Source organism: Ammospiza nelsoni, chromosome 1, assembly GCF_027579445.1.
Source record: "Ammospiza nelsoni isolate bAmmNel1 chromosome 1, bAmmNel1.pri, whole genome shotgun sequence".
Lineage (NCBI taxonomy): Eukaryota > Metazoa > Chordata > Aves > Passeriformes > Passerellidae > Ammospiza > Ammospiza nelsoni.
The window spans coordinates 60,115,567-60,130,775 of record NC_080633.1 but is presented as its reverse complement, the minus strand read 5'-3'; the positions used below and the strand labels follow the sequence as shown (position 1 = coordinate 60,130,775).

The window sequence follows — 15,209 nt, the reverse complement described above, 5'->3', positions numbered from 1 at the left end:
TAAACACAAACTGAGATTTCTCAGAGGCAGTTTCTTACTCTTTGAAAAGTAGTGCATTGTATTTATATCAAGTGTAATCAGTTTAATCCAAGGAGTGTGTTGGCCTTTAACACTTGAGCTTGCACTAAATGTAGTGTTTTTCAAGAGAAGGAGAAATGGTTGGGTTTGTTGGTTGGGTGTATGGCATATATGAGGTCTACCACACCCAAAGGAGATTGCAGGTATTACAGGTGACTTTTAAAAGCTCCCAGTGGCATTTACTTACACAGTTTATTGTTTTCTAACAGTCAAAAGCCACATTTTCTTTAGCTGCCGTTTCTTTTTCATCCTCAAAAATATGCATATATGTTTTTCACCTCACAGGCACATGGTTATGTAGTTTTACATATGGAGACCGAAGTCTGTACCTAGAGAATGTATGGTTGGATACCTTTCTCCAAGTTGCAAAAAGCATATTTGACTTTTGTCTGCATCAGTGAGCTTTTTTGGGGTTTTTTGTGGATTTTTTGGATTCTACTTTTGGGACTCTGACAGTATTAAACTCAAGCATGCAAAAGTTGAGGCCCCAAATTATACAAATGATGTATCAAACAAACTATGATTACAAACTATGACTTTAAAATGTTGCAGAAATTTTTCTTCTTTCAAAAGAAGAAAAATTCATTTGCAGACCTTTCAGATGCTTTTGATTTTGCAGGAGTTTTTTGTCTGTTTGGTTTTGGTTTTTGTTTTTTTTATAGGTGTTTTGTTTCAGACCATGAAATAGAGGGCAACCCTACTTGGGAAAAGTTGAATTTCTAAGAAAAAGGTACCAGCAATCTTAAGATGAGATGAGACAGTCATTGATGCAGCCACAGCGGATTTGCTGACCTGTGCATCCCTGGCGAGCTTGTGTGTTTATGGCAGGCGAGAGGAAATTCCTCAGACAAAGCAAAGGCAGGGCTGTCTGGGCAGGACTCAGTGAAGTGAGGACTTGTGGCTGTGTGGCAGTGACCATCTCCTGGGACTCATTAGTGTTAATTGAGGGGCTGGCACTGGGAAGTGGACAGGGAAGAGCCCAAAATGCCGCTAATCTTTTTTTTTTTTTTTTTTTTCTGCTATATTCTTGCTGGATAGGAATGTTTGGGTGCTTTCAACATGTTTGTTTTGCCATCACATAGCAGTGATGTTTTATTACATTTGGTTGCTGCACCATAAGGCTGAAGACTACTTGGAAGCCTGTCTCAGTAAAGTGATATATTTTTGTTTGTTTGATTTAATCCTCCCCATGCTTTCTCCTGACTGTTTTTTAGTTCATTCAAACAACCCTGTGAGCATCTTATTAATGACCTTCCTTCACCAGCTCATTTTGACACTCTAGGATTCTAAATTCAGAATAAGCAGAAATGCGATGCCAGCCACTTGTTACCTCCATTCCTGCAGCAATAGTTTCTTGTCATTTCTCTAAACCATCAAATGTGAAACTTCCCTTGCAAACCAGTCTCTGAGTGTGAATTTTTAGGACAGAAGGGTGAGGTATTATGTGGGAGAATGACGACGACTCATGTTTTCAGACTTCAGCATGAGGAATTCCAGGGTACCTCATGCACTTCAGAGAGGAGCTACTTGCTCCACATGCCAGCAAAATTCAGCCAAGTCTAGGGTCGGACACAGCATCTATTTTAACAGCCCACAGCCAGATTGCTCAATTGTCAGACAGGAAATTCAAAAAAAAGACAGAGTAAAATCTGCCCGCGTTAAGTCATAGGTGAAATATAAAGCAGGTGTATTTTTCTGACCACAATCGAGTTGGTGGACACGTAGTCATCACCGTTGTTTTCTTACTCTTTCAAAATCACACACAAGGATCTTTCACAGGCATCCACTTCGATGTGAGACGAGTAATAAATAATAAATCATAACCACAATTGCATTTGGTGCAGAGTTGGAGCAGGTTCAAGCTAGCAGCTTGGTAAAAGTTTCAGCAGCCCTGTGTTTTTTGTAGTTTGTGTTTTTGTTTCTACAGGAAAACTCCTTGTCAAGAAAACTAAGTTTAGCACAGGGCATCCAGTCTCAGCTGTATTCCTTCTAGGTCACTCACTTTACTTTGGGTGCTGAAAGACACTGAGCCTCTTCTCCTTCTAGGCAGTGGTTCATGCCACTCTCAGCTGTCTGGGGTAGGTGCCTCTGTGCTGCAGTATTTGTCCAAGAACAGGGATAGTCCCAGGGTGAGACTGGCAGTTGTTCTTGTGCCTTCTGCAGTTAGGAACAAAAATGTTTGTGAATCTCTTTTTCCAGTGGCCTTGGGCTAGTAGCTTAGAAAGTGTAATTATAATTTAATTCCCAAATGGATAGCAGCCATGTGAAAATGGAGCTTAAACACCTTTAAAAAGTTTACCAGAAGTTTTTATCTTTGTTTCCTCCCTGTATATATTCCAGTGGGCTGCTTAGTATCTTTTTTTTTTTTTCTGTTTTTTTTTTGTAACTTGATAAATCTTTCTGCTAAAGGCAGAAGTCAGCCAGACTGGATAATCTGTTTTTGATTTAATCATATTGTGTATCTGGTGTATGCAAAATAAATCACTATTCATCTGGTTTTTAATCTGATTTATGTAGGACAGAGTTATGTTGAGCCAGTTTGCTACAGCCTAGCACCAGGTTTTGTGAACCTGCCTTGAAGTAACCATACCTCATTGTAGCATTTAGGAAGACTACAGTGAGATTTATTAGGGCACAGAAAGAAATGGGACAGGTTTTCAGCTGGTGGAAAATGTCATCTGAGGAAAAAAGACTGATGTGTATTTGATAGGAAGACTGCATGAAGACCTTTAATTCCTCTTCTTGACTGCTGTGGTGGGGGCCTTCTATGTGACACAGGCTTGATGAGGTAGTTTGGACCTTTTCAAATTAATATTTGCAGCAACCAGATTTGATTTTACCACTACACCATTTGTTTGGTTTTTGGTTTTTGGCTTTTTCCTTTAGGCACGTTTAGCTGCAGAAAATTAAGTGCATGATGAAGATAACCTAACAGGAAATAGCTCTGACAGCCCCAGTCCATGACACTGCTAAATGCTTCACTTTGCTTCCTTTATCAGGAAAACTCCCATTAATTGTCAATTTATAATTGGGCAGGTGGTGCTTTGGAATTTTGATTGTAGATTTGAGGCTAACAGCAAACCATATTTTTGTTTTCATACTTTATTTGAGAACATGAATTTTGCAACTTGATTATACTAACATTTTCAGGTGCTGATTTAAAAAGGGGAGGTTGTGTGTTTCTTTGGTTCTTTTCTTTCAAAGAGATGTCATTAATTACAAAACTATGACTTCTATGTATCTTTAAAAAAACAACCCTCTTCACTTGAGGACTACATGCTGTCAGTCAGAGTTCTCCTTTTTAAGTGTTAAAAATTTCTAATCTGATAGATGTATCCTCAGAAAAAAAAATCCATCAAGTGAGAATTTACTTAAAACCAGAAACATCTGTTTAAAAATGTGTGCTGATCATCACCAGGAGAGACACAGCTGTTTTGCTCTACTCTTTGTCATTTATCATTACTCAAATATGCTTCATCCAGATTTTTTTTTTCAGACTAAAATATGTGTACCTAAAGTGCTAGGCAAAGAGCAGTGGCTACATACAATGGCCATCTGTCCGTAATTTTCTGCTGTCTTCTCGTTCCTTATATGAGCATGTAGCAGCAGAAGAGATTCCCCTCACCTCCAGAATGAGCCCTGGCCATTTTGGGGGAAAGGTTTGCACAGGAGCTCAGAGGGTGCAACATCCTGCCTGCAGCTGAGGCTGGGGCTTCCATGTGTGGAGGGGCAGAAGGAAAATTCAGTTTGTCCCTTGCAGGATCTTGCCAGTGGAGAGGGTGCCCCCCTGGCTTCTCTGGACTCCAGATGTTCATGGAAGCTCAGAACCTGCAGAGACAACTTTCTTTTAGATAAGCTTCCCCTTAGGGTGAGCTGGGATGATGAATACTTCCCTTTCTCTCTGTTATTGGGCTCCATGTCCTGAAGGCTGGAGAACAGAATACCTTGGTGTTTGGAGCCTGCAACTTGCCACTGAGCTGTGCTGGAATAGCAGGAGGTGCCCAGGGAGCAGAGGTGGTCCTGGTCCTCACCCGGGCTGGGACGTGGTGGCTCCAGCTGACCCCTGTAATGTGTACAGTGTGTGTCCATAGGCATGCAGATACGTGGCTCAGACTTGTAAAACATGAAGAAGGATAAGGTAGGGAAATGTAGCACCGCCTGAAGTCTCAGCAGTGCTCAGCACACAGGCGGTAACAGATGTGAGTTCAATATGCTCGTGGTACAGGGCTGGGTAAGCACTCAAAAACCCAAAAGGCAAAGCACAAAAGTGCCTGTGCTAGTGGTAGAAGTCCTGTCCTGCAGTGGAGCCAGCAGGGCTGCTGAGAACTGTAGTGCCTGTGGAATATACCAGTGCACTGAGTGTGGATCACTGGGATGGTAACATGGAGTATCCAGCCTCCAGCTGAACAAGTGTTTGCAGTATATGCATCCAGTGTGGAAGCTCTTGCACATCCCTTCCCCTTCAGGCAGCTCACAGGGAAAGGGAAGATTTCACCTGTGATTCCTACTGCTCAGACTGCCCTTGCTCCTGGGCTGCAGCAGTGAGGCAAGGATCCAGTAAATCCCCAGTTCCCAGCCCCCTTGCAGGCTGTGGTGGCACAAGTCCTCTCACAGTGCCAGGGACCCCTGGCCCATGGCACCTACAAAGGGCCACGATTTTCTGCTTGCTGGTTGTCTTCTCCAGGCTGATGGGAGAGGTAATGAAGTTTCACATGAAAGGGCAGGGGAGGGTGTTGCAGTTGGGCTGTTTAACTACTTGCCAAGACTTTTGAAAGACACTCAGTGAAGAAAATTCACCAAAGGAAAGAATATAGAGTGGACATGAAATTAGTGTTTTAGTTGTAAAACTTATTGCTTAAATTTTAAGGTTAGTAAGTCTGTCTCAGGGCTGCTGTTTCTACTGTCCTTGTTTCTTTTCTTTCAAAGCATCAACTTGGCATTTCTTAGAGGTCTCCCAGCTATTTTCAAGTGTGGTTTTATACTGGAAGAGGGTTTCTAAGAATCTCATTCTCCCACCATTGAATGCTGTCAGGCTGCTTGATGGTAATAGGTGCTTGGTATTTTAGTATTTTAGTTAATTGTAGAGTCAGTGTTGAGCCAGAAGAGTGAGCTGCATGTTCTGCAGGCTTGCTCATCACCATCAATAGGATTCATAAGCAAGTCCTGACTTCAGAGTTTTCTCCTTTGCAGTGTATTAACCCAAAAGAGATCAGCTTTGCTTCGAGGCTCTCAGACATGCTTTATGTTGGGAGTGAAGCAGGGAAATAGCTTTTCCTTCTTCTTTCCACCCCCTGTAAACAGAGCAGATTTGTTGAAACCCATTAGATTCATTAAATGCCAAACTAGTTTGGCATTCACTTTCACAGCAGAAATCGTCTTTCTAAAACTCCCCCGCGTCTTTCTGCCTTTTTATTTTGCTTTGAGAGTTAGTATATATAATATTTGTAATCTGTGTCTTAAAAATTTTCACTCTTGGATACAAATCAGGTAGCATCTGGGCCAACAGATATGCTCGACCCATGAACCTTCCTAAAATAGCCAATACCTTCTAAATTACTTATGACATTATCCTTATCGATTAAATTTTAACTGTAAGAGGGTGAAGGATGAACTGTGAGACTTGGTGTCTAAAGTAATAGTGCTGGTTGCTTGTGGTTTGTGATAGTGTCCTTGATGTTAATTTTTAATCTGTTTTCCTTTCCATTGTAGCCCGTCCCTGCCTGCTCTGGATTGGCAGCTGCCATCTCACTCAGGACCTTACGAACTGCGCATCGAGGTGCAGCCGAAATCCCACCACCGAGCTCATTACGAGACAGAAGGCAGTCGAGGGGCTGTGAAAGCATCTGCAGGGGGGCACCCCATTGTGCAGGTACCAAACATGTAACCAGCAGCACAGGTTGTGTATCTCAGTGCTCTGTGGTGAGCGCTGTTTCTTCTCTAAAACCAAAAAGTAATGGGAGATTTTTCCTGTCCTCAGAAATTCCTGCATATGATCACTCCTTAGACTGCATTTTAAACTGAGCGGACCAAGTTTTTGGTGAAAACAATGCAAGAGCAATGTGAATACAGGGTGGATCGCTGCTCTGTCTGTTTAGGGCTCAGCGAGTGTTCAGTGGTGACCATGGACCGACTTGTGCAGTCAGACTCCAGACTTTATACTGTTTATTCAGTTTATACTGAAATCAGCTGGGGACGTGCCTCAGTACATTTAGTCCTTAACTGGCAGTTGGATCTAATCAGATCTGTGAATGCATGTTGGAGTGCAGAGCTGTAGTAGTGATGTAGATGTTGCTGGTTTGGATGTTGCAGTGAGTTCTGAGCAAAGGCTTTTAGAGTTTTTCTGTTCAGTTTCTAAAACCCTTCCAGCTGCTTTGGAAAGCATCTGAGATCTGAATCTAGTTTCATGAATTCCACCAAGCTCTTTAGTTACTCTGTATAAAGCATTTAATTTAATAACACTCTAAACTGACCCTTAATTTGTTTTTATGAGTAGTCTCATTCATTTTTAAAGGCCTTTGCTCAGGAGTAGGAAGAACAAGATTTGGTTGTTTAAAACAAAAAAAGAAAAAGTAGTGGGAGAGAGTGGGAGACAGTGCCTGTCCCTACCCAGCTGCTGCTTTCTCACCCAGCAGTTAAATTCCCAGGGCTGCCCATCAGGGCTGTGTCCCTGTGTGCAGCAGAGCCCAGGGTTTATCGCTGCCAGGATGCCACAGGACCCATGGATGCCAGGGCACTGCTGCCATGCTCACACGGCTTGGGCTCGTGCCACAAGCCATGCTGTGGGAGCAGTGGCTTGTTGAAAGCCCCGATGGCTCGAGATGATGTACGGACCACACGTGCAGGGCTGTGTGTGTTTATTTGCTGTAAGTCCCTGTTTGCAAACATGTCTGTGGAAGGAGCGGTGGGAGGCTGGGATGACGCCGGGCAGAGAATGCTGCTGTGTAAATGTGTGCTGCTGCCACAGCTGGAAAAGGAAAGTGAGGGGAGTTGTCAGCAGCAAACACACTTAAGCTCTGCCAGAACTTGTCAGGGACATGGGATTATGGAAGCTGTCTGCTGGAAGTTGAAAGGTTTTAGCAGAACATTTGTGAATGATATTAAAGAGGAGCATGTGGCAGACATGCTTGTTTACAATTAATGCCTTCTCTGTTTGTGGCTTGATGCAAGGAAATGCAAATGGGGAGGTATCAATTTGCAATGGCCAGCTTGGCACTTAAAGTTTCTTACGTGCATTTTGGAAAGACTGAATGTGATGCCAACATTTAATTGGACTAAATGTGTCCAGACATTTCCCCTCTCATCCCCTGTCCTGGTCTGTCAAGAGGGAGCATGCTGCTTCCAAACACAAACAAGTGTCAGAAGAGAGGAGAGGAGAGGAAATTACGGAAGGCCATGAAAGGAGGGCAGAGGAAGCAGACAGTCCCAGCCCTGTCAATTGGCTCTACCGGCTTAATAAGGATTAATGTATTTTTCAGTCCTTTTGTTACAACCCAAACATCCGTTTCTTCAAAAAGAACAGAAACATAAAGAGATGCAGAAAAAGCTTTTCTGTGCTGATATTGCCATCATGGCCAATTATCTGTTTGAAGAAATGCATAAAAGCTCTGACTTAGACCAGAGTTGAGTAGATGGATGGATTAAAAGTACTTCCAAAAAGAAAAGAAGTGTTTATAAATAATTTTTGTAAGACAAATAGTAAGTACTTAAAAATAAAGAAGTACCTGAAAAACAAATGTATGTATAAATAAATGGATAAGAAGGAAATCTAGGGAGTATTTTCTGTTAAATTGGTGACTGGCGCAACCTGAAAAATGCATCTCTGAAACATCAACAGGTTTCCAGATGGTTTGCATCAGGTTTGATTCATCCTACTGGGTTACACAGAAAGGACCCCAAGTTTTGAAGTTCAAACCCAGATGTAAGCTCAAACAGAATCTGAATGTCTTCAGGAGAGAGATTTTGGATCAAGCTTTGCTCTCTTTAATGTTTCTGGTGTTTTCTTTTCTGTTGACTCAGGGGAAACGCTCATAAAACTGCTTTGACCTCTTGTACTACCCTTTTCTGTTACATTTTTCCCATGCTGACCCTCAGGTCTTTCTTATGTTGGTACTTTGGGGAAACTTGCTTTCATTCTGCTGTTGTTAAAGCTCTTCCCCCTTTATCTTCAACAAGAGGAGAATATGGATGAGGTCTCTCTCCTCTCTCAGTTTTTCTCTTTGTTTCAAACCCCCTCTTGTTGGCATCTTGCTTCCCAAAGTAGGAGATGTTCTCACATTAATACCTCCACAAATCTGTTGGGCATGCTAAGGCAGAGAAGAAGTAAATCCAAAAAACATCCACTGTTCATGGCATGGTTCCCAAGTAAAATTGCCAGGAGGTTGCTTTCTCTGCAGCTGGAGCAGGTTTGTCTATCTTTCCTAGGCAACATTAGCTTCCTTGCTGCTGATCCATCTCTTCTTTTAAGAGGTGGAATGTCTGAGGATCAAAGGTTTCTGAGGCAAGCATGCTGGATGAGGAGAGCAGTAGCATAGGAGGGCAGGAGTCTCTCATGGGTATGACATGAAGCCCAAGCTTCAGAGCCAATTTTTTCCTTAGCTCCTCCACTCTGGTGACTTCTGTGTGTAGCTGGAGAGGGCCCCACATACAGCTGAGGAGCTGGCACTGTGCTCAGTGCCACCACTGTATGAGATTGCTTTTCTCTCCCAAACTGAGCAGGCAGAGCTGAGCGTGGCAGGCTGCCTCAGGAGCTCATACTGACCCACGCAAAGGCAAGCCTGGTGCGTGCTGGGGGCTGCCTGTGGCAGCAGTTCTGTCTGCCACTTGCTCCTTATCATCTCTGAATCATGTATGGGACTTGCTCCCTGGAAGCTCCCGTGTGCCATCTCCCAGGCGTATTTCAGCCAGCAGGATTTCCTGTGGATTTCCTTCTGTGGAATGGCAGCACCTTCCCCACTGCACTTAGGAATTATATGGTTTGGAGTGCTTCAAGTTGCCTGTGAAGGCTCATGAGCCTGGTGACACAATATTCCTCTCTTTCACATTTTGCTTTTACCTGTTTGGGTGTTGGGCTGCCATGGCAGCTCCAAGCTATCGCTGTTCCTGATTGCTAAACGTTTGGAGAGTGGGATGAGCCGGCACGCCTGGCGAGCTAAAAATGCCGCAGAGGGTTGGCAAGCAAGTGGTGCTGGGGAGCGGTGCTGGTGAGCTCACAGCTGGCACTGGCTTTCACCCCTTGGCTTGGGGAAGTATTTCGCGAGTTGCTGTTGCCTTTGGTGATTTTAGACTGGAGTACTCCCACCTCTGAGTCAGAACAGGGATGGTGCCCTGGCAGGCACCAGGCATTGGGAAGCTGCATATTGTGTCCGGTGACTGTTAAACCTGGGACCACTCTGAGGAGCAAAATCCTGTCTGTTACCATCCTGCTGGCACCTACTCCTTCTCAAGAGTTCGTGGCTCAGGTGAGGATTTTTTAAACAAAGCAAAATGAAGCAAACGGGTTAGTTAGCAAACCCACAGTATTACGTAGCTACAGACACATTTTAAGTGAAATGAATTTAATTCAAGGGGTTTACATCCAGAACACCTTAAAAATGTCCTCCATTTGGACCTATCTCACAATTCTTTTGGAGAGTAGTGGTGAGGAGTTGCACAAGATGGGGTTTGCATTCCAGCCAGTGATGGCTCTGTTTCAGCTACAGGTAAGTAATGCAGCAGATAAAAGTTTGCACTCCCCAGGGAGGGATGGCACCAGATTGTAAATACATGGTCTGTAGATATTCTAATTAATAACTCATCTTTGAAATAAGTCAAGCACTTTGACTGCCTGAGATGGAATTTTTACAAGCAGGGTGTGGTGTATCTATGAGATAAAATCCAAATACTCAAGAATGTTTAATTAAAGGGCATGATGTACTCCCATAGAAGATTGTATTCAACAGTGAAAGAAAATATTCAAATGCATGGAGTACTCTAGTAAGCACTTTTAAAAGCCATGACTATTATTAAACTTTTTGACACAAAATATGCCATGAATTCTCTTCCAGGTCACTCCTGACATAAAGTTGATAAATTGGTTAGCAAAAGGAAAGAAAATTAGTTGTAGGGGTTTTCCTTTTTATCTAAGTAACCAGTACTATCCAGAATTTGTTTTCCCCTTGAAAAATTAGGTTATTATGGAATATACAGTGAATGCTGCCTTGCCTTTCACTGTACCTCTTGGAGTGAGAGGGTAGAAGTTGTGTTTGGCTTCTGTGCTCCAACACAAAATTTCATCTGAGCCTGTGCAGAGCTGAATTGTCGGAACGCCCTCATTTTACAGGCAAAACTCAATTATTTGTCTGCTGATTTACATAGTCAAAATGTTGTTTGTTCTGGGAGATTTGCTCAAGAATAATCCGTGTCCTTTCTTGACGAGACCTCAGATAGGCATTTCAGGTCTGATTTTCAAAGGCCTTGAGGCATACACTGGGATTTTTAAATCCCCTTGTGACTATGAAGTGTCAGGCTCCCTTCTATGGCAATCACTGCCTTGGTATTTTTTGTACATCTCCACATCACCATAATTAGGCACCAACATGCCCCTGAGTCATTTGTGCATTTCAGCAACACATGGAGTGTCTTACTGTTTGCTTCCCATGGATCAGTTGGTTTTGTTGCTTTCGGTTAACGAGCACAAAGTCCCAGTGCAGGTGCTGGCCACCACAGCTGTCTGCCAGAGCCTATAGACCATCTTCAGACCTATGAGGAATGAATACCTTTTGCAAACCCCCTGGGGAATAGAAAGCCTTGTTGACAAAGCAGTGTAACTTCAGGGGCCATCTCACTCTGATTAGCACCTCTCATACCCTGGCTTCACACACAGCCAACAGCACGAGGTCAGACATTCCTGTGATAACCAGAAGGCTTGATGGGAACCAGAGAGAACTGGAGAGCTAAAGGAAAGGACTGGAAGGAGCTGTTCACCACTGATGATAGAAAGAGGATGAAGGTAGAAGGAAGCCAAGAGGAAGGCTCTTCCAGACAGAGCAGGCCAAGTTCTTTGCAGCACTGTTGTGGTGCTGCACATTAAGAGTGAACCCATGGCGAGTTCCATTATATGGGACCTGCAGTGCGTTCCTAAGTGCTTTTCTTGGTAGGGATCCCCACTGCTACAAGTTTGTTTTAAACAGCAGAACTGCCACCATTGCTGAGTGAGTCAAGGGAATTATAAAGAAAAAACAGTCCCTTGTAGGTCCAGCTCATGGCCATCTGACCCCTGAGCAAGAGGAGAGGATGTGGAAAAAATAGTGTTAGCTGCTTCCCCCTTCCCTCTCTGAGTATATTGGGGCAGAGCAGAAGGCATATTCTCATTACTAAGCAGTAATTCAACTCATCATGCTACGGTGGACTTCCTCTCTGTGCTGCTCTTAGCTTCTTTTTAGATTGCAGCATCACTGTTTTGTTCAGATGGAAATATAATCCTTCCTTATGTTGGGCATATAAAGACATTGGCAAGCACCTGTTAGCCAGGTTGCAATTAATAGCACAAAGCCATGCAATCACACAACAAACCAGACAGGGAACCTACACTTTATAACCTTGTTTTAGGCAGCCCGTACTTCTTAAGACTAAATCTGAGCTGAATAGCTTTCTCACTTCTTGCATCTGTATAGTTAAAGCAAAACCTCAAACTAGCACACAGATAATCAAAACTGAAATGTAGAATGATTTGGCAGATGTTTTAAGGCTGCTATTGCTTCTATAAATCCAGAAAATGGAAGAATGCCCATTGAAAGCTTTTCATCACAGTTGTTGGGTGGTTTTTTTTATTAGGAGGGTGTATTTTGGAAAGGAGAAAGTTTCTCATTTTTGGGGTTTACATGAAGTTGGTGCCACAAAGTAGTTCCACAAGCACAGCTGTATCACTAGCTTGTGGCCTCCCTGAGGAGGGATAAGTCCAGAAGGGAGCTGTCCTGGAAAGTGTGCTGCTGTCAGCTGGAGAAGATTTCATGACCCTGAAAATGCAACTTCAGTTCTGATTTATGAGCCGTCCTGGGGACAGGCCTCTGCTGTTTGGTGCAACGGTCCTTTACAAATGAGAAATGAAGTTTCCATCAGCCAGGGCTTGGGGGAGGCACTCTGCTCTCTGTTAAAAATGATACCTCGCCCACACTTGGCATGATGGACGCTGCAGTACATATCCCGGCTGTTGGGATGCTGAGATATTCAATCTCAAGGCTTCAGCCCTAGGTTTGCCTTCACTTTGAACTCAGTGGCTGCAGGCAAAGCAGAAGTTGCTTATGGCCTTGAGGGAGGAGAGGATGGAAAACCTTCACATTCTCTGCTGGTGCTGTCTCCATTCCCTTGGGAAAGGGGGTGATGACACCAGCTCCCAGCTGTCCTTTTCATTGGCCTCTCCTGGTTTCCTTTCTTTCTTCTTTGCAATAAGGGAGTCAGTGGCATTGCTGTCACTGTGGGCTGTCTTCTAGATGGCCTCTGGGGGCAGTTGATATGGCAAAGACCTTCTGGATTAGAAGGGAAGCAGAGGGATCACCTTTACCTCCAGCACTGCCCACAGAGCCATCCTTTCTGCTTCCCTAGTCAGTCTGGTTTTGGTAACCAGCAGGACATGCACCCCGAGTCTCTGCAGCCAGTGTGATAGAAGTCTCTGCAAGGTCAAGAAAGGTAGAACATAACTATAGTCCTCTCTGATTCCTCTCTGATTTACTTTTCCTCAGGCCTTGTGCTGCATCCTTTTGACTCGGGGAACTGTTTTCATTGTGGACAGAGGGTTTTTCCTGCATGTGGTCTAAAAGGGCAATTCATCATAATTTTGGAAGTGTACCTCTAAAATGAGTATTACTACTTTTCAGCAAGGAATCACAACTCATACTTGACTGTTAGAGTGTGATACCTTTTCCTGCCCATTCCATCCTTTTTGTCCTGTGCTTTATATTGCATCACTCCTGCTAAAAGTTGCAGATGCCATGTGTCTTGCACTGTCACAGAATCAGAAGGCAGAGAGTACCAGTAGTGCTAGAAATGGCTACCCACTTCTCTAAGGAAAAATACAACCTGTGTAGACCTTTTGCTTGCAGACCTCAAATAAAAAAAATAAAAAATAAAACCAACAAAACCCCTAACTCAAACCAAATTACATTCAAAGCCATATTGAGGCACTCCTGAAGTCAGACAGCTTAGCCTGCCTAATTCAAGCACATGCTTAGGGCTTTGCTGACTCTTAGTTTAGCCATTTTTGAGAAAATAAGACTGGATGGGTGAGGTGTTGACAAGTGGATTTAAAATAGCTTTTCATGGCAGTTCAGGTGATATGTGAGGCTGTGGTCTGGGCATGAGCCACATTCATCACTTGACTTATTTTTGGTGTAGTTGAGAAGACCTACACCAAAGTTACCAATCAGCAAATCTGCTCCAGACTTGCCAGATTATTGCACATTAACGTGTACCCAGAATCTGAAATGAAACACAGTTAAAATTAAAATGCAGCTTTACCAGAAGCCAGATGCTTCATTATGAGCTGAGCTAACCTACCTGCCAAATACTGCTAACCTGCATGAGGCAGGCGATTAATTTTTTACAAGTCTGCTTTGGGAACTAGACATCTGTCCTCTGTTCCTAAAAGTAATATCTCAGGGCAAACGATTTTTTTTTTTCTTGGTACTCCAAATTACATAAAACATATATAATGAAAATTATATTGCCTGCATTCTATATCAAGATATTCTGGAGGCCAGTTCATATTTCAGATCCCTTTCACACCAACCTCACTCCAATGGAATTTCTGGTTTTATACTTTCTAATTTTTATATGTAAGAAGAGTAAAAAATTACATCTGTAACACACTTTGTGATCTAGAATATCAGTATATATGGTTTTAATATAGATTTTCCATTTTAATTAGTCATTATTTCAACTAGCAGGCTGAATCAGTGGAAAATATGGTGTCCAATTACTCAGTTGCTCTCTCAAAGTACATTGCATCTTCCTTTATGAGCAGGGGTTTATAATTTCTTTCTTTGTGAAGAATAGCTTGAGATCTACTGTGATACATGCTATGAAAGGGAGATGATCCATTACAGCATCTGCTGTATACATACACAAAATTTGTTGCATGCTGTCAGTGCAGTGAAATCAAATAAACTTTCGTCTCCCTCGACATGTTTAAGAAATAATTTAGCAGAAGTTGCATATTTTCACTGAAACAGTTGAAACATGCTAGTGACCAGTTTACTTACACATGGTAAAAATAATATAGGTTGCAGACAGATTTGTAATGCACTTTTTAAACACCTGTTTTTAATGTTTCAATACCCAATAAAGCAGAGGAACTCCTGCTTTTGGTTTGCATGCAGACGTTATGCACACTGGGATTTAAAAGTCTGCTGCCTAGGTTTCAAATGCAGTAAACAGCACTTGCAGGCACAATGTGGGTACATTTTGGGAGTTACAGACTCTGGAGTCTCCCTCAATGAGTTTTGCTCTTTGGGACATTGATAACGTGGTGTTACAGCCAAATGTGAATCCTGTTGAAAACCCACAGTCGTCCTGAGAAAGAGAACGTCTTCCTTGCCACTTGCAATCCTGCTTATTTAGAAATACTACTGGTCCAGTTCTGTGTAATGAGATGGGGAATAAATGTTTGAGAGGTGGAGCAAAGTGATCTGTTACAGTGAAACCAAGTACTTAAATACGTCCTTAAACTTTCATAAAGTTGGATGATATGTTGAATATGTATTTAAGCTTTCTATCAAGCAAGAATACATTGATTAACTGGCAATTATTGTGCACTGCATTGCTACTCAGGTTACTCGGCTGCAAAATCTGCCGTAAGACATTTTTGCTGCCTTGCCACGGGTGTTATAAGAGATTGGGTGTCAGGTGTGAGTGTGTGGGGCTGTGAGCTGCCCAAAAATAGCATGATAAAGGGGAGCAAGTTGCAGTAGCTGCATTCTGTTCTTGCAGGCCTCTTTGCTGCTTTTCAGAAGGCCTACTAAGTTTTCCCTTTTAAAAATCTGATACTTTTTGGGCATCAGTTGCATCCCTGTATATTGCTACTTCCTTTTGATGGTTTTCAGGTGAATGCTACTAACTGGATCCTTTTCCTCTGTCTTCAGTCTCTGTGATTTTGGGAT

The 15,209-nt window shown here is 42.8% G+C and overlaps 1 protein-coding gene across 4 annotated transcripts in view; it reads left to right on the top strand.

Annotated features, from left to right (window-relative positions):
• Positions 1-15,209, top strand: part of NFATC1 (nuclear factor of activated T cells 1) — a 111,016-nt gene that overhangs the window by 13,347 nt on the left and 82,460 nt on the right. For all 4 annotated transcript variants that reach the window (XM_059475262.1, XM_059475278.1, XM_059475270.1 and 1 more), the window contains exon 3: positions 5,788-5,947. In XM_059475262.1, the coding sequence (XP_059331245.1) occupies positions 5,788-5,947 (160 nt within the window). The remainder of the gene's footprint in view (positions 1-5,787; positions 5,948-15,209) is intronic.